Source organism: Urocitellus parryii, chromosome 1 (genome assembly GCF_045843805.1).
Source record: "Urocitellus parryii isolate mUroPar1 chromosome 1, mUroPar1.hap1, whole genome shotgun sequence".
NCBI classification, from domain to species: domain Eukaryota; kingdom Metazoa; phylum Chordata; class Mammalia; order Rodentia; family Sciuridae; genus Urocitellus; species Urocitellus parryii.
Window position 1 is genome coordinate 157,056,004 of NC_135531.1, and position 20,255 is coordinate 157,076,258.

The 20,255-nt window shown below is 48.5% G+C and overlaps 1 protein-coding gene across 1 annotated transcript in view; it reads left to right on the forward strand.

Annotated features, from left to right (window-relative positions):
• Dock2 (dedicator of cytokinesis 2) overlaps positions 1-20,255 on the forward strand; it is a 402,443-nt gene that overhangs the window by 9,710 nt on the left and 372,478 nt on the right. Inside the window, exons 2-6 of the mRNA XM_077797775.1 lie at positions 5,705-5,788; positions 14,753-14,793; positions 15,886-15,941; positions 16,386-16,482; positions 19,446-19,594. Of these exons, the coding sequence (XP_077653901.1) occupies positions 5,705-5,788; positions 14,753-14,793; positions 15,886-15,941; positions 16,386-16,482; positions 19,446-19,594 (427 nt within the window). The remainder of the gene's footprint in view (positions 1-5,704; positions 5,789-14,752; positions 14,794-15,885; positions 15,942-16,385; positions 16,483-19,445; positions 19,595-20,255) is intronic.

Consider the following 20,255-nt stretch of genomic DNA (forward strand, 5'->3'; position numbering starts at 1 on the left):
TTCAAGGCGTATAGCCAGAAGAAGGGGCATACCTGTCCTTCAAATCCAATCACATCCCTCAGTCCAATGAGTGTTTATGATCTTGCTTCTTCAGGGGTTGGGCACTGTTCTTGGCACCAGGAGCTCAGTACTGACGATGGACTCAGTCTGCACCCTCTCTGAGGCTGAGGGAGACACGGGATATCATCAAGTCACACACACATATAGGAAAGTGTAATGGCTCATGCCTGTAATCCCAGCTACTTGGGAGGCTGAGGCAGGATGATGGCAAGTTCAAGGCCAGCCTCAGCCGCTTTGTGAGACCTTGTCTCAAAATAAAAGAGGAGGGACTGGGATGTATCTCAGTAGTGAAGGGCCCCTGGGTTCAGTCCCCAGTACTGTGACAAACAAAAGAAAAAGGGTGACATCAGCAGTGGGCTGGTCAGGGAAACAAGAACATTGGATTCTGCTCTGAGTTTGAATCTACTCTCCACCAGGGCTGTGTGGCCAAGGGCAAGTTCCAGACCCTCTCTGTGAGATTCTTGTAGGTTACATGGAGGATAACACCCTGGAGCATTGGCATGAAGATGAATGAGTAGATACAAGTAAGATGATAAGGCTTTGGCCTGTCTTACCTGTCACTCTAACCCCAGTGCCCACAACAGTACCTAGCACACAGCACATGTTCCCATCAGTATCTCAAAAATCATGGCAGGGCTGGGGCTGGGGCTCAGCAGTAGAGTGCTCACCTGGCATGTATGAGGCCCTGGGTTCGATCCTCAGCACCACGTACAAATAAATAAAATAAAGGTATTGTATCCACCTACAACTAATATATATATATATATATATATATATATATATATATATATATATATATATAATTTTAAAAATAAAACATAAAAAATCATGGCATATGTGCTTGGTATAGGATAGATACTTAATAAACATTTACCATTTGCTTGGAAAGCAGTGTTGTGTTCAGAGGTTAGAATTTAGATTTCCCTACTGTCTGTCTGCCTACCTATCCACCTACCGGAGTGCATCAATCTATCTTGTAGAAAAGTTGTTTATCCTCCTCCCTGCGCTTCAGTTTCCTCACTTACAAGCAAAGGGAGACTTTGTATTTATTTCCTAACATGGCACAAAATGTTTTCTTGCCTTTTCCATCCCTCACTCCAAAGTCCAGAGTGGTGAGGTCCTGGGTAGGGACAAAATGACCTGCTCTCACCCTGGTCAGAAAGAAGGACGGATCAGAGATCAGCAGTCACACTTCAGCACAGAGTGGCACCCCGACTCCACTTCCTGTTAGTCATTTGGAGGAGTTAGCAGAACCCGGGTATTCATGAACCAAGCCACTTCCTTTGTTAGCAGTGTCTGCTCTCCTCCAAACGAAACCTTGAGAGTTGAGGCCCTTCTGCAAAGGCAGATACAATTTACAAGTTAAATGGCAGGCAGTAGCTTTCATTTTCACAATCAGTGAGTCCTTGGGATGGATACAGATCTCACCATTTCCAGATCTGTCCAAGACATCTTAAGCCGATCAGTTGGAAACTTTACACCTGACATTAGTGGGCAGAGGGTGAGGGACCCCTGAGGAACACTGAGGGATGGTGGGGGAACAAATTCCAGTGTGCCCCGCCCTCCCTTTGGGGCACTCTGGGGAAAGCCCAAGGGGCGTGTGGTTTTCTGCTGCTGTGGGCCCTGCCAGCTCTTGGCCGAGTCCCCAGGCAGACCCTTAGGGCTGGAGGAACAGGGAGGACACTGGCAGGCTGGAGTGGGTCCGCAGCCTGTGGGGCAAGAGTGTCTGCAACCAGGTTGATGGTGGAGGCCATGTTTAAGCAGGAGAAAGGAGGCCTCAGAGGCCGAGGGCTCTCAAGATTTGCTCTTGGACAAAGGATTGATGTTATTTGATGTTGACTGACAGTGCCTTTGGCTGCAAGCTGCAGGGAAGTGGCTTTACAGGTGACATAAGTGTGGAAGGAATTGGTGTTGTTCCGAGTGGAATGCTCCAGTGGGGATTATGATGCCACTCAGAGGGACAGTGACTGCCATTTATTGAGCACTTACTGGGGCCAGACATGGGGTCAAGGTTTTATGTGCATTAATCCCAGGTGAGCCTGGCAGGAGCCCTGTGTTGACAGAGAAGAAAATCAACCTAATCAAGAACAAAGATAATTACGTTTACTGGGAGGCTGATTAGGACTGCAATCTAGGGAAATGCAGATTCCAGCATTCTCAAATGTGCTCCAGGTTTTCCAAAACAGGGCCTGTATTCATAGCTTTGGTCCATGAGGGGGGCATGGAACATCATTGGAGTGTCGGGTACTAGCAAGGGTCAAGCCATTTTGTGAGAAAAGGCATCGCTGTCTCCTCAATGTCTAGGTCATTCACAGGGAGCAGGGAGGTTTCACAAGCAGCTAACAAAAGCTAGTGGACTGCAGTGTGGCCCAGGGCAAAGGTCAGCAGTAGCGCTCTGGGTGCAGGTGCAGAAGTCCGGCCTTCAGTGGCTCAGCATGGGGGTGTCTGAGGCCAGAGGAGCAGGGCCTCCCAGCCCCACCCTAGGGGCCCTGAACCAATACTGCTCTGTTTTTCTCCTCCTCCTGGGCACCTGGGAGGCAGGGCCTCTCCTCCACTGCACAGCTGGAGAAGTGGAGGCCCAGAGAGGGGAAGTTGCTGTTCCAGGCAGGCTGTCCCTGACCCCACTGGGCTTTCACATGGACTACAGAAAGACACTGTCCTCTCTCCTCCTATGGATGCAGGATGGACAGGGCACAGGCGTGGATAAGCAGATAGAAATGGGGTGCCAGCCTCTATGGCTGTCCTGGGGGAGGGGGTGGCCTGGTGCAGGACACAGCCTGAACAGCTGCACTCTGTGATCCCTCGGTGGACAGTACTGGCCTCATGAGCCACATCCGTCTAACTCCAGGGACACTGGCTCATAGCCTGCAGGCCTGAGGTTCTCTCAGGATAGAGACTCCCCATCAATGACATAAGTGCCCACTGAGGAGGGGGTGTGTGCGGGGCATGCCCTGGGGATGAACTCCCTATGCTCACTGCCATCGAGATACCCTAATAACCCTGTGAGATAGGTTCTGTCAACACCTCCCTAGTAAGAAAGTGAGAACCAGAGAGGTACATTTACTTGCCCCAAATCACATAGCAGTACACGGCAGAACTGGGTTTCCTTCTATACCACTCTGCTCTCTTTGATGTGGTTTACACAGGCAGGTGTTAGGGAGGGGGCTGGGGGAGAAGAAAGGAGAGAAGAGAGAGGGAAGGAGATGAGTGGGGAGGGAGGGATAAAAGCAGAGCTGGGCACTGGAGGTGGTGTCTGTGATCCAAAATAATCTGTACCCAATCCAGGGATGTTTCCCACAGGGTGTACAGATCACACCATCCATTTGGATCTTGGTCACTTTGTCACTCAAACCACTGTTCTTGTCCTCAAAGATAAAGGGAGATACCACAGGAAGACATAACCGCAGAGTAAAATATTAGTAAAGAGCACAGGCCTGTACTCCCAACTCCAGTCCTGTGTGACCTTGGGTTAGTTAACTGACTTCTCTATGCCTGAGTTTCCCCATTCGAAATTTGGAAATAATGCTTTCTCCTTGGAAAGAGTGCTGTCAGGGTTTAATGAGCAAACGCATGTGGAGAAGAACTTCATGTCTGGTAGTACAAAGTTTTGGTAAACATTAGTTCTTCTTAGGATTATAACTCACTACCAGATAAGTGGGGCTTGACTACCTTTAGTTCCTCTTTGGGAGGAGTAACAACCTGTTTAAGGTACAGTTTTCTCAGATCATTCCCCACCTCCCAACTTTGTGGAGTAGGTCAGAGATGCATAACAGAATCTCTTTTAAAAATGGGAGTCGGGTTGCCCTGGAAAAGGAGTCCATGCCTAGGCATGTTGGGGATGTCTGTCTGCTGCTGCCTGGGTGTGAGCAGCCCCAGGGCTGAGGGCCCTGTCATGGACTGGAGCTCACACCAGGGTACTTTCCTTTCTCCTGGGAAGCTACGCAGAAGGGACCTCTGGCTCAGGCCTCTCCATCTTCACAACAGCCTAGACAGGGGCTGAGGGAGGCCCCAGCTCAGCTGGCCCCACCCCCAGGAAGTCCTCTGTGGCCCTGCTTGGGTCCAGCAGCCCCCTAGTGTGCTCTCTAAGCACCAGGCCACACATCTGGTCACTGCATGTGCACCTCTCAGGCCTCCCCTGGCTGCAGAGCCCTTGCCCTCTGATCCCGTCTTTCCAGCTACTGTTGATGGAGCGTCCCTGTGCCCCAGGCTCTTTACCAGATGCACATGTCTGTCTTTCCTACAAAGGACTTTTGCCACAGTGACCTTGGTGTCTGAGCTGGATGCTAACCCTGCTGGACTGAGGGCAGGGGCAGGCTGTCCAAGGCTGCCATCTGCTTCCGCTGTTACTAACACACTCCTCCTTCTGGCCTGCAGCTCGCTGGCTGTGCTGCTGGGGGTTAGCCTGTGACCCTCTCACTTCTGCAAGCCTCACTTCTTCTTGCTCAGTGCTTGAAGGTCAGGCAAGTTGAGTTTCGCTTCCTCACATCTTTTCTCAGCTTGTGCCCAAGCCCTGGTGCAGCCAGAATTCCAGGTTGCCTGGGGCTTGCGGTGTCCTTCCCAGCCCTTAGTCTCCAGAGCATTCCACTCCCAAGCCTTTCCTCTTTGTCCTCTGGGGGAGGAACTGCCTCTTTGGCCTTTTGGTATTTTTGACCAATGCTCTTGGCATGGGTGCCTCTCTACCCTGGGAAAGTTCTGAGGCAGGGAACACAGGCAAGCTCTAAGTGTCAGTCAGGTCAAAACAGGTAACTGCAATCCCAGAGGCAATGTCCATTCCGCTGCCTCTGGCTTTAGAACCCATAGCAGAGACATGGGCTCCCTTCTCCAAGATGGCTGCCCCAGTGGGAGCAGGCTGGGTGCAGGCTGGGTGCAGGCGATGCTCAGGGGGCCTCAGCACTGCAATGGTAGGCTGCGTCCTCAGGCTCTGGTCCTCCTTGGAGGCTCCAAGGGTGCAGAGCCGACTCCTAGTGAACATGGGAGTGAAAGCCACATTCCTAAAGATTAATGCTCATCTCTGTAACCCCAACTTTGGGAAAGGGCCCAGAGTGTCTGGGGAAGCAAGGAGGGCTCAGGGAGGAGGCCTTCATGAAGGCTGAGGAGCAAAGGTTGGCTGGAGTTGGGGAGGAAACAGATCCAGCTTACTTAGTGAGGGTTCTGTGGCCTTGGGGGGTGGGGTGGGGGAGACTGGCACTGGGGTTGTCACTGGAATGGAGCAATTAGGGAGCCGAAAGCAGAACATCTCCATGGCTGGAAGTTGGATGCTTATTTTCCTGGCACTTCCTGGCCTGATGGCTCTGTCCAAATTGCTGAACCTCTGGCCATCTTCATTTTCCTCATTAGGATCCCAGGGTTGCTGTGAGGTTGGGAAGCGATGCACAGCCTGGGGTGCAGCAAGAGGGCACTCCAGAGCAGACAGAATCAGCCCCTCCGGAGCTCTGGGGAGGTCGGGTTCAGGGAGTAAGCAGGGCCCTTGGAGCCAGGAGGTCCTGGATTCCCCGCTGGGGCAGGGAATAGGTGTCTGCATTGGTTTTTCCATCCTACCTGGGCTTCCTGGGTGTGGGACAGCCTCAGGCAGGGAGAGCAGGAGGGAGCAGAGTCCAGGTACCACAGGCCTCACCTGACTGTCTCTCCCTCTTCCCTTTCCTAGCCATATACAACTTCCAAGGCAATGGAGCCCCCCAGCTCCCGCTGCAGATTGGTGATGTGGTGCGAATCCAAGAGACCTGTGGAGGTGAGTCCTGTCCCCACAGACACAGGCCCTAGACAGTGGAGCCCACCCAGTGCACACCAGGCACCTTCACTGTGCTCCAGAGCTGCTCCTGTGATCTCTGTGTGTTAGCTCAGTGGCCTTCTCATGAGGAACCACCAACTGCAAGTGGCTAAACCTGAATCTGTACAGGACACATACAGATGTTTCTTGCTGTTCCATACGCCGTGCAGCATCATCCACAGCGTCTGCCTGGTATTCAGCATTGTAAGTCACCTAAAGGTGACTTGGAGTAGGCAGGAGAATGTGCCTGGGTTATATGCAAATACTATGCAATTTTATAAGAAACTTGAGCAGCCATGGGGTTTGGTACCTGCAGGAAGCCCTTAGGTCCGCCCTCCAGGACACTGAGGGATAACTGTAATTAGAGTTTCCTGAACAAAAATGCTTTATTATTTTAGGAATTTTTGTTCCATAACCAAGTCGTAACTGGGCGGCTTAATGTTTGTTACACTTACCATTTGCCACAGCCATGGGACCGCTTGGCCTGTGGCTCCTTCTGGATGCACTTCTTGATTAGTCATAATGCTATTGGGAAGGAAAATCAGCATTATTAGGACTTGGGAGGGAGCCATAAATATTTTCCTGGTTCCAGGAGGTCCGCTGTGCATAGCCATGTGATTTGTGTACTGCGCAAATGTGCCCAGCCAGGGAGCAGGGATCACGTCCTTGTCATGCCCCGTGCTGGGCAACTGGCACCTCTTTCTTCCCACAAGGGCACCTCCCCCTAGTGAAACCAAGTGTCTCTTTGGTTCCAACCATGGTGATAGTGGCAGGAGGGGTGCTTCTTACAATTTGCACAAAGCTAATGGCTTTGGATTCATGAGTCTGGCAGTTGAAACTCAGTCCGTCACCTGTATCACTGATCAGCTTGTACTGTGAGCTTGTCCTGGATATAAGAACCGAATGAGCTTGCTAATCTGTCACCTGTGGTCAGCTGTCCCACCCCCACCAGTCCAGCTGAACAGCTGTGATTGTCCCTTGCCACACCTGCACATGGTACCCACTGCACAGAGGGTGCAGAGCATGTGCTCCCTGTGCCTGGGCAGAACAGAGGAGGAGGAGGAGGTGAGAGTGGCCTGAGCCTCAGGGAGGTGGAAGTGTCCCTTCCCCCAGTGATCCATCAGATAAAGCCCCGGAAGGGGAGAGGGGTGGCAGGAGGCAGTGTACTGCAGGGTAGGCCTCTCTTTGGGAAGCAGGTGGCCAAGGGAAAGGAGGTTCCTACAGGAACACGTGTCTTCAGTCCATTCCACAAACCAGATGCTTCTCAGTTGCTTGCAGCCCTGGAGGTGGTACTACCTGACCTGTGGGTGGATGTGAGGATGCAGGCACAGAGCCCCCAGCCCTCTGCAGATGGTAAAGAGGCACACACACACACACTCAGTGCACAAATGCACACACTGCTTGGATCGCAGAGGGTGTTCAGGGTTGACTAACTCCATCCTTCCCCATGATGTGGCACGCCATCTAGACGGGCCAGTGTGTAACCTTACAACACGGTCCAGGTGACCTGGAAGCTGAGTGATTGCCTGGAACAAGTGAGGCCAGCGCGCCTTGCTGATGTACTAAGTTTGCTCAGCTGGGTGAACCTAGGTGTCACGCAAAGGCAAAGAATGGAGATAGAACCGGGCACAAGCGCTCTGCTCGGTGTCTCTTGTATGCTCTGTGGACTAATGCTGAGGGACAGGCAGGAGACCTCCATCTGCAGGTGAGGAGATGGGGAGAGGGAAGTGGCTCCCCAGGTCACCTGGGAGCCAGTGGCTGTTTTCTGGTGCCTGGGCCAACACTCGGCCCATTAAGGCGAGATGGCAGTAAATCACCGAGTTGATCTTAAAGCAGGAGACAAAACTTTTAGTCACCAGCTGGTGGTCCAGATCTACCAGCTGGTGGGCCAAGGGGTGGGCTGCAAGTCTACACACTCAGGCCCCCTCCCAGGGTGTGAGTACACGTTTTATAGGCTAAAACCATATTAAAGCATAAGTGGCTGTTGCTATGATTCAAAATCATAAACAAACGTCATGAGATCTAAAATCATAAGCAGAAAAGAGAGTGGGCCAAAATGTCCCTAGTTGTGTACAAGTTAAAGAATGGTTACTAACCTCTAGACAATGAATCTCTGACAGGGTACACTGTCCAAGAAAAACAGGAACCAAAGAGAGAACACTTTTACATTGTATGAGAATTGCCATTACGTGTTGCCAAAAAGGCTCTGGGTACAGAGGAGGGGCTTTCCCTGGGAGAAGCATGTCCCGACTATGGATGTGGGAACCCCGTGTTAGTGTTCATTAGGCAGTAGGAATGAACCTCCTTGTAGGAGGTACAAATATGAGAAAAAAATACTTATTTTTTTTCCTCAATCACATTTTTCAGTCCTATTTGATTGACAGCTTTCCCCATAACTAATGACATCCAAAGACTTAAATCTCACATCCAGTGAGATGCTCACTTCCTTCCTCCGTTTCCTCAGTTTAAACACAGCGGCCTGGAGAGGATTTGGCGGGGAGAGGACATGGAGGACATGGGAGAAGGTGCCCTCTTCTCTTCCCTACTCAGTCAAGCCCAATGGTGGTCATCAGCTCCTGTACAAATAGCAATGCATCTGGGGAATGAGATGCCAGGTGCTTCTGAGGTTTTGGTGTGAAGCTGCTAGGTTGTATGCATGCTATGCCCCACCATGGTTTTTGGGTGGAGAAGCTGTACCATGCCTCCTAAAACACCTCTCACCTCCAAAGACCCCTCTTGTCGCCTATCCTGTCTTCAGACCACACAGGCCATGGTGGGAGATATTCTCTGGGGTAGAACAGCTTGCTTAGGTTCCTCTGTGTAAGTCCTTCAGGAGGGATGTATGTGCCATGCTCAATTAGTCGCTACCCAGTTCCTCTCTTTGAAATAACCAGAAAAGTCACTTCCTACCTATTGATACCTACACGTATCAGGGCCATGGAGGTCCATCTTAGGGATGAAGGAAATGGGATTTCTAGACAGTGACTCCCAAGGAACTTTTAGGTTTCAAAAAGGAATAATATAAAACCAGGGGAGAGGGGAGGGAGGATGTGGATTGAGGACCTTCCACTTTTTCAAGCGATGGATGCAGACTGGTGGTTGCTACTCTGTTCTGGAACCGGGACCTCACTGCCTACCATTGTGAGACTTCTCACCTGGAAGTGTTTGGAGCTCCTTCATGTCGGCCCATGCACATGACAGCATTGCTGCTCAGGCTGCAGACTACCATGAAATTTTATTCACTGTCTGCAGGGTGGGTGCACAGGGCTGTGGAGCAACTTAGACACTAGCAATTACATGGAGGGCGATCTTGACCCGCCCCCAAGTTCTTTGCTCTGGGGACAAGCGGGGGACATGATGACATCTTGAGAAGGGGTATTTTTAAAGCACCACTTTGTAGGAGCTGTTTCTCTCTTTGGCTGTGCGGTCGAGGCAGGTTGATGTGGAAAGGTCTCTGTCTTCTGGAGTGACAGTACTCCGGGAGTACCCGGAGAGGTTTCCTCCTTTTGAATGAAGATGAGGCTAAATGTCAGCAAACTTGCACCACATCTTCTTTGCTTTGTTGCTATAGAAATAGGTTGAAATGGCTTCAAGAAAAGAGCAGTATTCCAAGTCTGTAGGTACTGGAAACAAAACAGAAAATATGCCCGATGTATTCTGGATTATAATTATTCTTTTAATTTAATTTTTAAAGAAGAGAGGACAGTATCTACTGTTTTGGACCCTTATCTTATGTCAGGCACTAGGAAAACTCTATATTTTCCCCTTAATTTAAGCCTGATAAGACAGGTACCGTTGTTATTTCCATTTTACAGAGGAGAGGAACGAGACCCAGAGAAACACATTTGCTTGTCAAGCAGACTGTATATCGCAGATCTCCATGCAGATCCAGGCTTTGATTCCAGAGCTTACTCTGTTTTTTTTCCAAATAAATTTTATTGTGGATATTTAAGGTATTCAATATGCTGCTATGTGACAAATGTAAATAGCAGGTCACTCCAGTGAGACAAATTAACATGACTACCATAGCAATTACCCATTTTTTTTTTTTTTTTGGTTATTGCTGATTTTGGGACATGAGAAGCTAAAATATAATCATTTAGAAGGAATCCAAAAACAGTGCAATGTTATTACCTGTTGTCCTCGAGTTGTACATTAGATTCTAGACTCATTTGTCCTAGTTGTCTGCTACCGTGCAAGCTCTAACCTCCATTGCCTGGTTTCCTCTCCACCCCTCAATCCTGCTGCCCCTAGTAACTAATGTTTTATTCTCTATCTGTGTATCTGACTCTCTTTAAAATCTCTCCCATCAGTGAGATCATGTAATATATCTTTCGATTTTTTGTGGTGCCTGTCTGGTTTTACTTAGAATAATGTCATCCAGGCTCATCTACGTGGAGGCAAATGGCAAGATCTCCTTCAAGGCTGGGTCATACTCCATGACGTACATATGCCTCAGTGTCTTGCCCATCCACCCCCTGGTGGACACTCAGTCTGACTCATAACTTAGCTATTGCAAATAGCACTCGGTGAACTCAGGAAGGCAGCCATCTTTATGGGTGGTGTTTTTATCTCCTTTATGAATCTGCCCAGAGGAGACACTGCTTGGTCATATGGTCCTTCCAGTTTTGATTCCTTTAGGAACCACCATACTGTTTTCCATAAGGGCAGTACCAGCCTCCATCTCCACAAACTGTGCACTGGGATTCCCTTCCCCACATCCTCCCAACACCCATTATCCCTTGACCTTTGACAATAGCATCCTAATAACCAGGCATTGTGGTTTTGATTGGCATTTCTGTGATGATGAATGATGATGAGCAACTTTTCATACACCATTGGTTGTTATTAGGTATTCTCTGGAGAAATGCCTGTTCATATGCTTGGCTTATTTTTTAATCAGGTTATTTCTTTTTCTACTATTGAGTCAGGTGAGTCCTTTATACATTTTGGATATTAACCTCTTATCAGATATATGGTTGCCAATATTTTTTCCCACTCCACGGGTTACTTTTTAATGTTTTTTTTATTGCTTTGCCAAATATTGTCAGTCACAGCTCACACTCCTAACTACTGATAGGAACTAACTAACTTTTATCTGATCTTGATATTATACATTTCAACAGAGAAGAATCATGATACTTTCAGGGACCCATGACTCAGATAAATATTAATATTTTGCCATTCCTGCTTTAGACATTTGTTAAAGTAAAAATCTCACATGCAATTAAAATCTCCTTTGATCTCTCACCTATTCCATCTTTTTTGTACTGGGGATGGAACCCAGGGGTGCTCTACCACTAAACCACATACCACCCAACCTTTATACTTATTTTATATTTATAGACAGGGTTTCACCTAGTTGCTGAGGCTGGCCTCAAACTTGCAACCTCCTTCCTCAGCCTCCCCAGTTGCTGGGATAATAGGTGTATGCCACCATGCTGGGCTCTGTCTAGGTTTTTGGGTATTTACCAGATGTGTAGGCTTTTACATCCATGTTTTAAAATATAGTTTCTGCAACACTCCTGTGAGGGGAGGTATTCTCTTTCTCATTTTATTGAGCAGAACTCTAAGGCTTAAGTGACAGACCAAAGATCACACTCTCTGGATTGGCAGAGGGAGGACTGGATTTTGAGGCCATGGATTCTTCTTTGATCTTCTGAGATATTTTGAATCTTCTCCCTCCCTTGACTGCTAGATTACTGGAGAGTTTAGGTGTTTTTCGTATTAGAATTTGGAATGCAGATAGGGAGGATGGTTTGAATAGCTGGTGCTTTATTCATGTCCAAAAGCACTGTAAAAATTTTCCCTTTCCTTGTGTTCCTCCCACCCTCATGAACTACGTTCTCAAACCCCACCTCCTCATACGGTCAAGTTGGAGGTTAGGTCTTCCTCTGAATTGGGGAGTGATACAGACATTCAGACCACAGCAATGCACTTTGTAAGTCCTTATGATAAAAAACAGAAGTGGCAGTCTCATGGACAGGGTTAGTAAAAATATCTCTCATTATTATTGAACTGGAAAGAGTGTTGAGTTCTGGCAAGTCACAGGATCTGATCAATGCTGTCTGACACTTACACTTGAGCAGGGTGTCCTCTCTCTTTTTTTTTTTTTCCTGTGGGGCCACTGTAATCTGCCCCGTCAGGTCTTGGAGCACAGTGAGAAGCAGCTGAATGGTGACCAGGTCAGGGACTGATGCCGAGGTCAGAGGCCAGTGACCCAGCAGGAGTAGAGATGTCAGGAAAAGTCAGAAAAACTGTCCTCCTGCAGCAGATGCCCCAGGCCTGGGTTGGCTCCCTCCCTGTCTTGCTTAATCCCAGTGCAGCATGTGGAATTGGTGGTCAGTGCTTCCCTTTCAAGATCAGTGGGGATCTGTTTCTGGAAGCACCAGGATAGTGCCAGCGTTATGTAATCGCAGGCACACAGTTGGTGCTGGTTGAACATGAGTCTGGGAACCAGAGTGTGGATGCTGGGGGAAGAGCCAGCAGATTCCCGTGGCCAGGAGTGGGCCGAAACTGTTGAGAACCTGGAACTCCTCATGGTGTGCACATGTAACTGAGTTCCCTGGGTCACAGCAGGCAAAGTCCTTGGACCCAGGAAGTCTAGGGACCCTGTACGGAGCCCCTTTCACAGAGACAAGATGTGGGCACCAGCATTGGGTATGGACTGCCAGTTCCCTGATATAGTCCTGATTTCTGGTGGCTTTGGTGGACTTGGTCATCAAGTCAGTTCAGATACGTGCAACTAAGGTAACCTCAACTAGATTTGTGCTCTTCCTCCATCAAAATGCCTGAACAGTTTCAAGGGCTGGCTTTGAATTCACAGACACTTGGACTTGAGCACCGGCTGCGTGATCTTAGCCTGCTACATCAACTGACTTGGACTTCAACATCATTTATAGAGCAGGAATGATATTACTTAGCTCACAGAGCTGTCCTGTGGATTAAGTGACATAATGCAGGCACAACACTTAGCATACAGCTTTGCCGGCTTCAAGCCATCAGTGAAGGGTGGCTAGTAATGCTGTTTCAAAGACGCAGCTATATCTAGCTAGTGGCAGGTGGTGGAATTGCCACCAAAGGCCGTGGCTGTGCAGTGAATGCAGGAGAATGTTACTTCTGCAGTCAGAGCCTTGTGTTTAAATTTCAAGCCATGTGACCCTCAGCAAGTTGCTTAATCTCTGTGCCTTTCTATCTTCATTTGCAAAATTGAAATGATCATACAACTTTTATAGAATTGTTGTGAGGATGAATTTATAACTTGAAAAAACAAAACGAAAACCTTTACCAGAATTCCAAGCACACAGCAAGCACTTAGGATAACTGCAATTGCTAATTAATTGCTTTCAATAGTAATTGACAAATAGAGTCAACTGAAAATAAAATGTGGTGCTTCATGAAGAGCTTCCCTCATTGAAAGTACCCAGTTGGAAAGTAGCTGGAAAGTGGAGTCTTTGGAGGCTTCGGATGTTAAAGATGATGGGAACATTGTACCCACCAAACTCCCTTCCCACTGAAACAAAAACTATGATGTCATGGCGATTATGTTCAAATCCTGACACTCTCAGTCACTAGCTGTGTGATCCTGTGCAAGTCATTTACATTCTCTGGGCCTCAGGTAGGCCACTTACTTGTAAAATGGAACCAAAGTATATGGTTGTTATGAAGAATTAGAAGGCTTCCATATGAAGTGTCTGGGATGTCAGTTTATTCCAAACCTTATGCTCTTCCCCTCCCTCCCTAACTTCCTGATGTCCCTCTCCCTGTCCTTTTCTTTTTCCCTCTTCCCCTCCCACTTTCTGTCACTCAAAGGAGAAGCCACAATGAGCCCCTTTTGCTTTAGCACTTCCTTTAGGTCCCTGCCTTCGAGCTGGCTCGTGACTGTGAGGGGTGACCTTGCATTGTAAGGTGTTTGGGGGCTTCCACGTGTGTCTGTTGAGAACACTTTCTGGTGACCATCTGTGAGCCCAGCAGTGACGGTGTGCTGATGTGTCACTCACCTGGTGCTTTTGACTTACTAAGATGCCAAACACCACTGCCCGGCTGTGCCCCAATCACTTGCGAGCCCTGCAGACTCGCCGTGGCCATCAGTGCTGCCTCTCTTGTGAGAGGACTTCGTGCATGAGGATTCCTGCTGATTGAATCATTGATATTCCCATGAAGGGAAGAATCCTTTAAAATTCTTGTCTCTTTACCTGTCCCTGAACTTAGCTGTTTTTTAATGACTGAGTTGAACAAATTCAAATTTTAGACACCATTTGCTGATGTTAGAACTGTCGATATTATTTTGGGATGTTTGCCAAAATCCTTGAGACTTCCTGTGCCCCTGCAGCAGGAGTTGAAATCACGCACCTGGCCCCCAGGCCAGCAGGTAACAGGTGAGGGAGGAGCAGAGGCTGGTGAATGGGCAGCTCCTGTTTTCTCTGACGAGCGCTGCTGCCCCTAGCCCCTGACCATGGTGGCCAGAGGAATGAGGACACTGACCAGCATCACTGAGGCTCCTAGTTTGGCAACAGGAAGGGATTTACATCTTAAATGAGAGTTCATACCCCATTTGAATCAAATGTATGATATGTCAAGATCATTGTATTGCCTTGAGCAGCTAATAAAAAAAAAAAACATAAAAAAATTCCTGTGTCCTTCCCCGCTGTATCTTTTTTTTTATTGGTTGTTCAAAACATTACAAAGCTCTTGACATATCATATTTCGTGCATTTGATTCAAGTGGGTTAGATGTCGCTTTGAGTTGTTGGCAACCAATCAGACTGATTTCAAAGACAAGGGCTTCCAGACTTTGTAACAAAGGCCTCAGGCAGTTTGCAGTGATAAACAGAGAGAACCAAAGCAAAGCAAAGCAAAACAAAAATGCCGGCAACAAACCTGTAAGAGTAAATGAGAGAACTGTTTCTTTGTTTTCTCTTTGCAGACTGGTATAGGGGATACCTCATAAAGCATAAAATGTTACAGGTAAGGTCACTTTCTTTCCCTTTGGGACAGTACTGCATGTCTTCAGCCACCACCCCACCTGGGCAGCTCTCGCCCAGCCTGGCTCCTCATCAAGCTGAGCCTGTCCCTCCTCGATGCTGCCCCGTGCTCTCTGACCTCCCTCTGGCCCCCATACCTTGGCCCTGGCTCTGCTGGCAGCCTCTCCTGGTCTCTGGTGCAGCCCCTCCCTGCAGCCTTCTCTGATGCTACTTGCATTTGAATTGCACCCTCCCTCCCCATTAGTACCTGTGGGATGGTGCCATTTCTATTTGACATCTGTTTTCTACTGCCGTCCTTTAGAGTTTGGGACATTCCTTTGTCCTCCTCTGCATGATGTAGAAAGGGCAGGCTGGGTCTCCCTTTGAGGCTTCTCTCACTCCTGTCTCACCTGACTCCATCCTCTCATCTCCTCGAGAGCAGGTACCTGCCTTGCCCATTGCGTTTTCTCTCCTGGAGTCTAGCAACAGTGACCAGGTGACCCAGTGTGCATTCTGCTTGGTTTTACTGAGGACTTTCTGAGCAATTGATAAGTTTCTCTTGTTAGCTGAGCTTATGCAGCAAGAGCACAATAGAGGCTCCTTTCTTCTTCCCGACATGCTGAGCTGGGAGGCCCCATCCTACTCTACTCTCCCAAAGAACAACAAAGCAAAACCAGGGAAGAGGTCTCAGATCCAGCCAGCCCACAGGACTGTTAGCTCAGGGCCAGCTGTTCCTGACTTCGAAGGACGCAGCTCTCCTGAAATTGGGCAGGTCGGGAAGAAACAGAGGGTCTCATCTCACTGAAGGCAGTGGCTCTGATGGCTTTTCTGCCAAGACTGCCATCTTCTCCCCTGGGAGTGTGAGCATCCAGGATGGGGTTGGAGCATCCTTTGGGACCGAGGGGTTTTGTGGAATCTAAAACAACTAGACCTAAACATATGGATCTAGAATCCACCCCTGCTCGGACGCTGAGAAGATTCCTTTAAGGTTTCATGGTTTTAAAAGTCAGTCGCTGGCTTTTGACAAAAGCCATGAAGACCTTGGTGAGTCTCGGGGGATATGTCCTTTCATTTCATTTGATTTTGTCTCCAACAGGGCATCTTTCCCAAGTCTTTCATCCACATCAAGGAAGTGACTGTCGAGAAAAGAAGGTACCTGCTGCTCTTCGCCATGCTTGACCCTCCCTGGCTCGTGGCTGCCGCTGTCCTGTTGTCTTTGCGACTGACTTGGCAGATGTGCAGGATGCACAGCTTGGCTCTTTCCCTGGCTTCGTGGGAGAGCTAATCTAAACTGCTTGGGTTCAGATCTGACTCTAGGGGGGATTAGTCAGTCTGGAGGAGCCAACTTTTCCTTGGCAGTTGCTTTAGAATCTTATTGAAATGGACTAATCTTGCATATTGAGCACGAGGAGCCCACCCTGCTGAAGGGGGACAATGGAAGAAAGTCCCTTCTTGTATTTGCATAATGTCATTGGCAGGGCTGTTGCCTGTGATGTCAAGAAGGCTCTCAGCAGCTGTAGCTTAATGTACATCTACCCACATCTTATTAAAACCTGGATCCCAATTTCATGACACTCTCTTTCTCACCCTAAATAGAAATACTGAGAACATCATTCCTGCAGAAATCCCTCTGGCACAAGAAGTGACAACGACACTTTGGGAATGGGGGAGCATCTGGAGACAGCTCTATGTGGTAAGACTCAACCCTGCTGCCCGGGACAGGAGCTTCTTGTGACTTTCATTTTATTTTAGGTTTAGCATTTAGCTTTGAGTGGGCCAGCCAAGGTGGCTTTGTGATGTAGCAGAGCACACACTACCATGTAGGAGGACATCACGGCCCAGAAGGGTTAAGCAGCTTTCTCAAAGCTACACAGCTAAGCTAGTGACAGATTCTTAATAAGTGGGTCCTGGTGTGATCCTTATGGTTTTTGTTTTGTGGTGCTGGGGATGGAACCCAGGGCCTTGGGTGTGTTGGCCAGGGCTCTACCAAGGAGATACACATCCAGTCCTTCGCATTTTAAACTAGTGCAAAAGTTGTTGAATTCAGGTTTGCATATAAATCATCTTGATATCTATAAAAAGATAAAGCTTCTTCTGATGGGGCTTAGTGATCCACATGTTTATCAACCCAGGGCATCAGATTTGGTATTCTCCTAACAGTGCCTTGGGAACCAGTGCTCTCGTATATTAATTAACTGATGGCTATTGTCCCAAGATCTATGAAGAAGTTTCGACCCTGAAAAAACAAAGAGCACATCATGCTTGTGTTTTCCCTGTCTTGAAGCAAATCTAATTTAAAATCTTTCTTTGATGCTCCACAGCTCCTAATGAGAGCAATTAGCTATGCAGGCTCTTAAGCTGAATGAAAACAGTCAGTGGAGGCTGCTGCGTGTTCCTTGCGGCACTGGACACACCTTGCTGGCGTGTGTGGCCATTTGTAGGCCTCTTGTAATGGTTTTAAATGCTGACACTTGCATGGACATTTCAGAATGCTATGATTGGCCCACCAATACTATAAGCTTCCTAAAAGTTGTCAGGAAAATTTAGTGAGTGTAGTCCATTTTTTCATTACCATCATGAAATACCTGAAGGTAGATACTTTATAAAGAAAGTAGGTCTAATGTGGCTCTTAGTGCATGCCCTTGGTGGTGACCTTATTGCTTCCAGAGTCCCAGGTGGGCACAGAGTATCTACATGGCAAGAAATAGGGCATGGGCATGTAGAGGTTTCTGTCTGGGTTTTCTCTCTCTTCTTTTAAAGCCACCCGGATTCAATCATGGGGACTCTATCTTAATGGCCTTCTCTGATCCTCATCACTTCCCAAAGACTCCACCTCTCAACCCCACAGTCAGGTGAAGTTCCCACCTCTCAGCATCTGACAGTGAGGATTAAATTTTAATACTTGAAACCTCTGAGGGACCCTGATCATATTCTAGCCATAGCAGGGGATGAAGGGTCTGCTTGCAGCTAAAATGATTTCCTGTTCGTCTCCACTTCCTCTTTCAAAACATCCATACACCTGTACCATGGAGGCTTGGCACTTTCCACTAAGAAATATTTTACCATCATGCCTTTCACTCCAGGGAGCAAATCCTTTAACCTCTATTGTTTCAGTACCACCTCCATGGTTTGTGCCATCCCTGCACGCCACCTGTGTCATATTTACTTCACACCCAGATTGGATCCCTTTTTTGGTAGATAGTTTAGATGACTTATTTAGATAATTAGATCATTTACATAAAGAACTCAGTAGTGTGCTGCACCATCCCAACCCCAGCTGGGGCCCTGCCATGCCATATTCAGTGGGTGCTTCCCACCTAGAATTGGCAGAAACTCCATGGGTTTAAAGGCCCATGAGTTTCCTTCACTTCAGATGCCAGCCCCAAGGCTGCCACATTTCTGTCACACTTGGCTACAATTCAGGGACTCCTGATACTTGTCCCTGCCTGGGTGCCCTCCCTGCCCCACAATCCTTAGAACATCTCCTAGATCTCAGGAAATGGCTCTGCCCACGATGGCCGTTTCACTATAAGAGAGAGAATTCAGGAAGAGCCAAATGGAAGAGAAATGTAGGACAAGGAACATGGGTCACATAGCTTCCTTGTTCTCTCTGGGTGCGTCATCATCCCACCACCTGGAAGCTCCTGGAACTGGTGGGGTATGGATCAAAGTCGCACTACGTGGTCAGAATTCATCAAGTCACTGGCCACTGGTGATTGAAATCTAGCCCCAGCCACGCCGTCCAAGTGAGGGTGACCGGGAAGAAGGAGAGTAGGGCTGAAAGTACGACTCTCGAATCCATTATGTATCCTGCAGCTACCGAGGGGGCCACCCAAAGTTGTTCCATTAGAATAAACTCAGGTAGCCTTTGACAATAAAGAGGTGTTCCTGTCACTCTGCCTCCTTCGAGGGTATTTGGAGCACAGCACCAGGCACCAGGGACAAAGACCAGATGTGTGTGGATTTTATTATGCCACGTGCTCTTTCTCTAGTAGAAAGCCCAAAGGGTCTGGCATGATTGGAAAAAGATCATTCAAATACATTCAGGGAAAGCGAGACAGGGCAGCTAGGTGCTTACTGCAGTGCCCAAGGAAGCTCTGAGCGCCAGGCCTTCTCTCTCTGTGTTAAAAAAGAAAGTAACGAACTGTAAGGGGTAAGAGACATCTTGCCATGGAACTGCATCCTCTTCCCTGCCCCTGTAAACAGAAGGATGGCGGGGAGAGTGGAGGAGAGTCACCGGGTGGGCCAGCGTCATCTGGAGCTATATTTTGCACCACCCAAAGCCGTCATGCATCCTGCAGGTCCACACACACACACTCACTCTGCTTCAGGGAGTACTGCCATCTCACTGCCTTAAGGACCTGAGCTCTGGGACCTCCCTCTAGCAAACTCCCCTGGCATTTCTGTTGAACAAGCCACTTTGTCACCCTTTCTTTAACTAGGAAGTGATTGGGGTTGTGACTTCTGCTGTTGAGAACCCCCACAGGTCCAGGGAGCAAATATGAGCACAGCTGAGCTCGCCATCCTATCCTCAGTTGCTGGCTGGGGCTGGAGCAGGTCAGAGCCTGGTCCCGAATAGCTGCCCGACCTTGGCACTGCTTCCCAAGTGCCCGCAGCATGGGTCATTAAGGATGGTTTCCTTGTTTCCTGTCCTAGACCAGCAAAAAGGAGCGCTTCCTGCAAGTGCAGTCCATGATGTATGACCTGATGGAGTGGAGGTCCCAGCTCCTCTCGGGGACGCTGCCCAAGGACGAGCTGAAGGAGCTGAAGCAGAAAGTCACGTCCAAGATCGACTATGGCAACAAGTAACCTCTTGGGCCCCTGAAAAGCCGCTTTCCTCCCGGCCACCCTCCTTCTTCTCTCTCCCTCCTGAGAAGCTTGGTTTCATTTTTAGATGCCTGTTTGCCACTTTCTATTTGGGAGATGGCGGCTACCAAGGGCCCTGCCTGTGTGCCTTTGTGATCACCCCCCCGGGACCCAGGGACGTGCAGGCAGAGCCGGCTTTGCTTACGCAGGGCTTATTAGCAGGCGGAGAGATTTAGGACACTCATTTAACCTAGTTCCGAGGGATCGGGAGCAAAGTCACCGCTGGTCGCTTTCAGCTTCGTTGTCATTTTATCCCTGCATTTACCAAACGCTCCTTTAAATCCCAGTGTGAGACTTGAAGCCTCTTCTCCCATCCTAAATTATCCAAGCCGCCACATGCCACCAACTAACTCACAGGCACAGTGACAAAAGTATTTTCCAGAAAGGGGAAGGCAAGCAGGCGTGGGTTGGCCTTTGAATGAAGTTACGGAGAAAGCAAAATAGAGAAAACAAAGTGATTCTTTGAGGCAGGGTGACCACTGCTAATAATAGCTGTGACATTATTGTCATACTTGATCTGAGTTTATTTTGCACAGGGTTTTGTGCTAAGTGTTTTCCATGTGTTGTCTCATTTAATTCTTCCAATGGCTCGACGGGGCA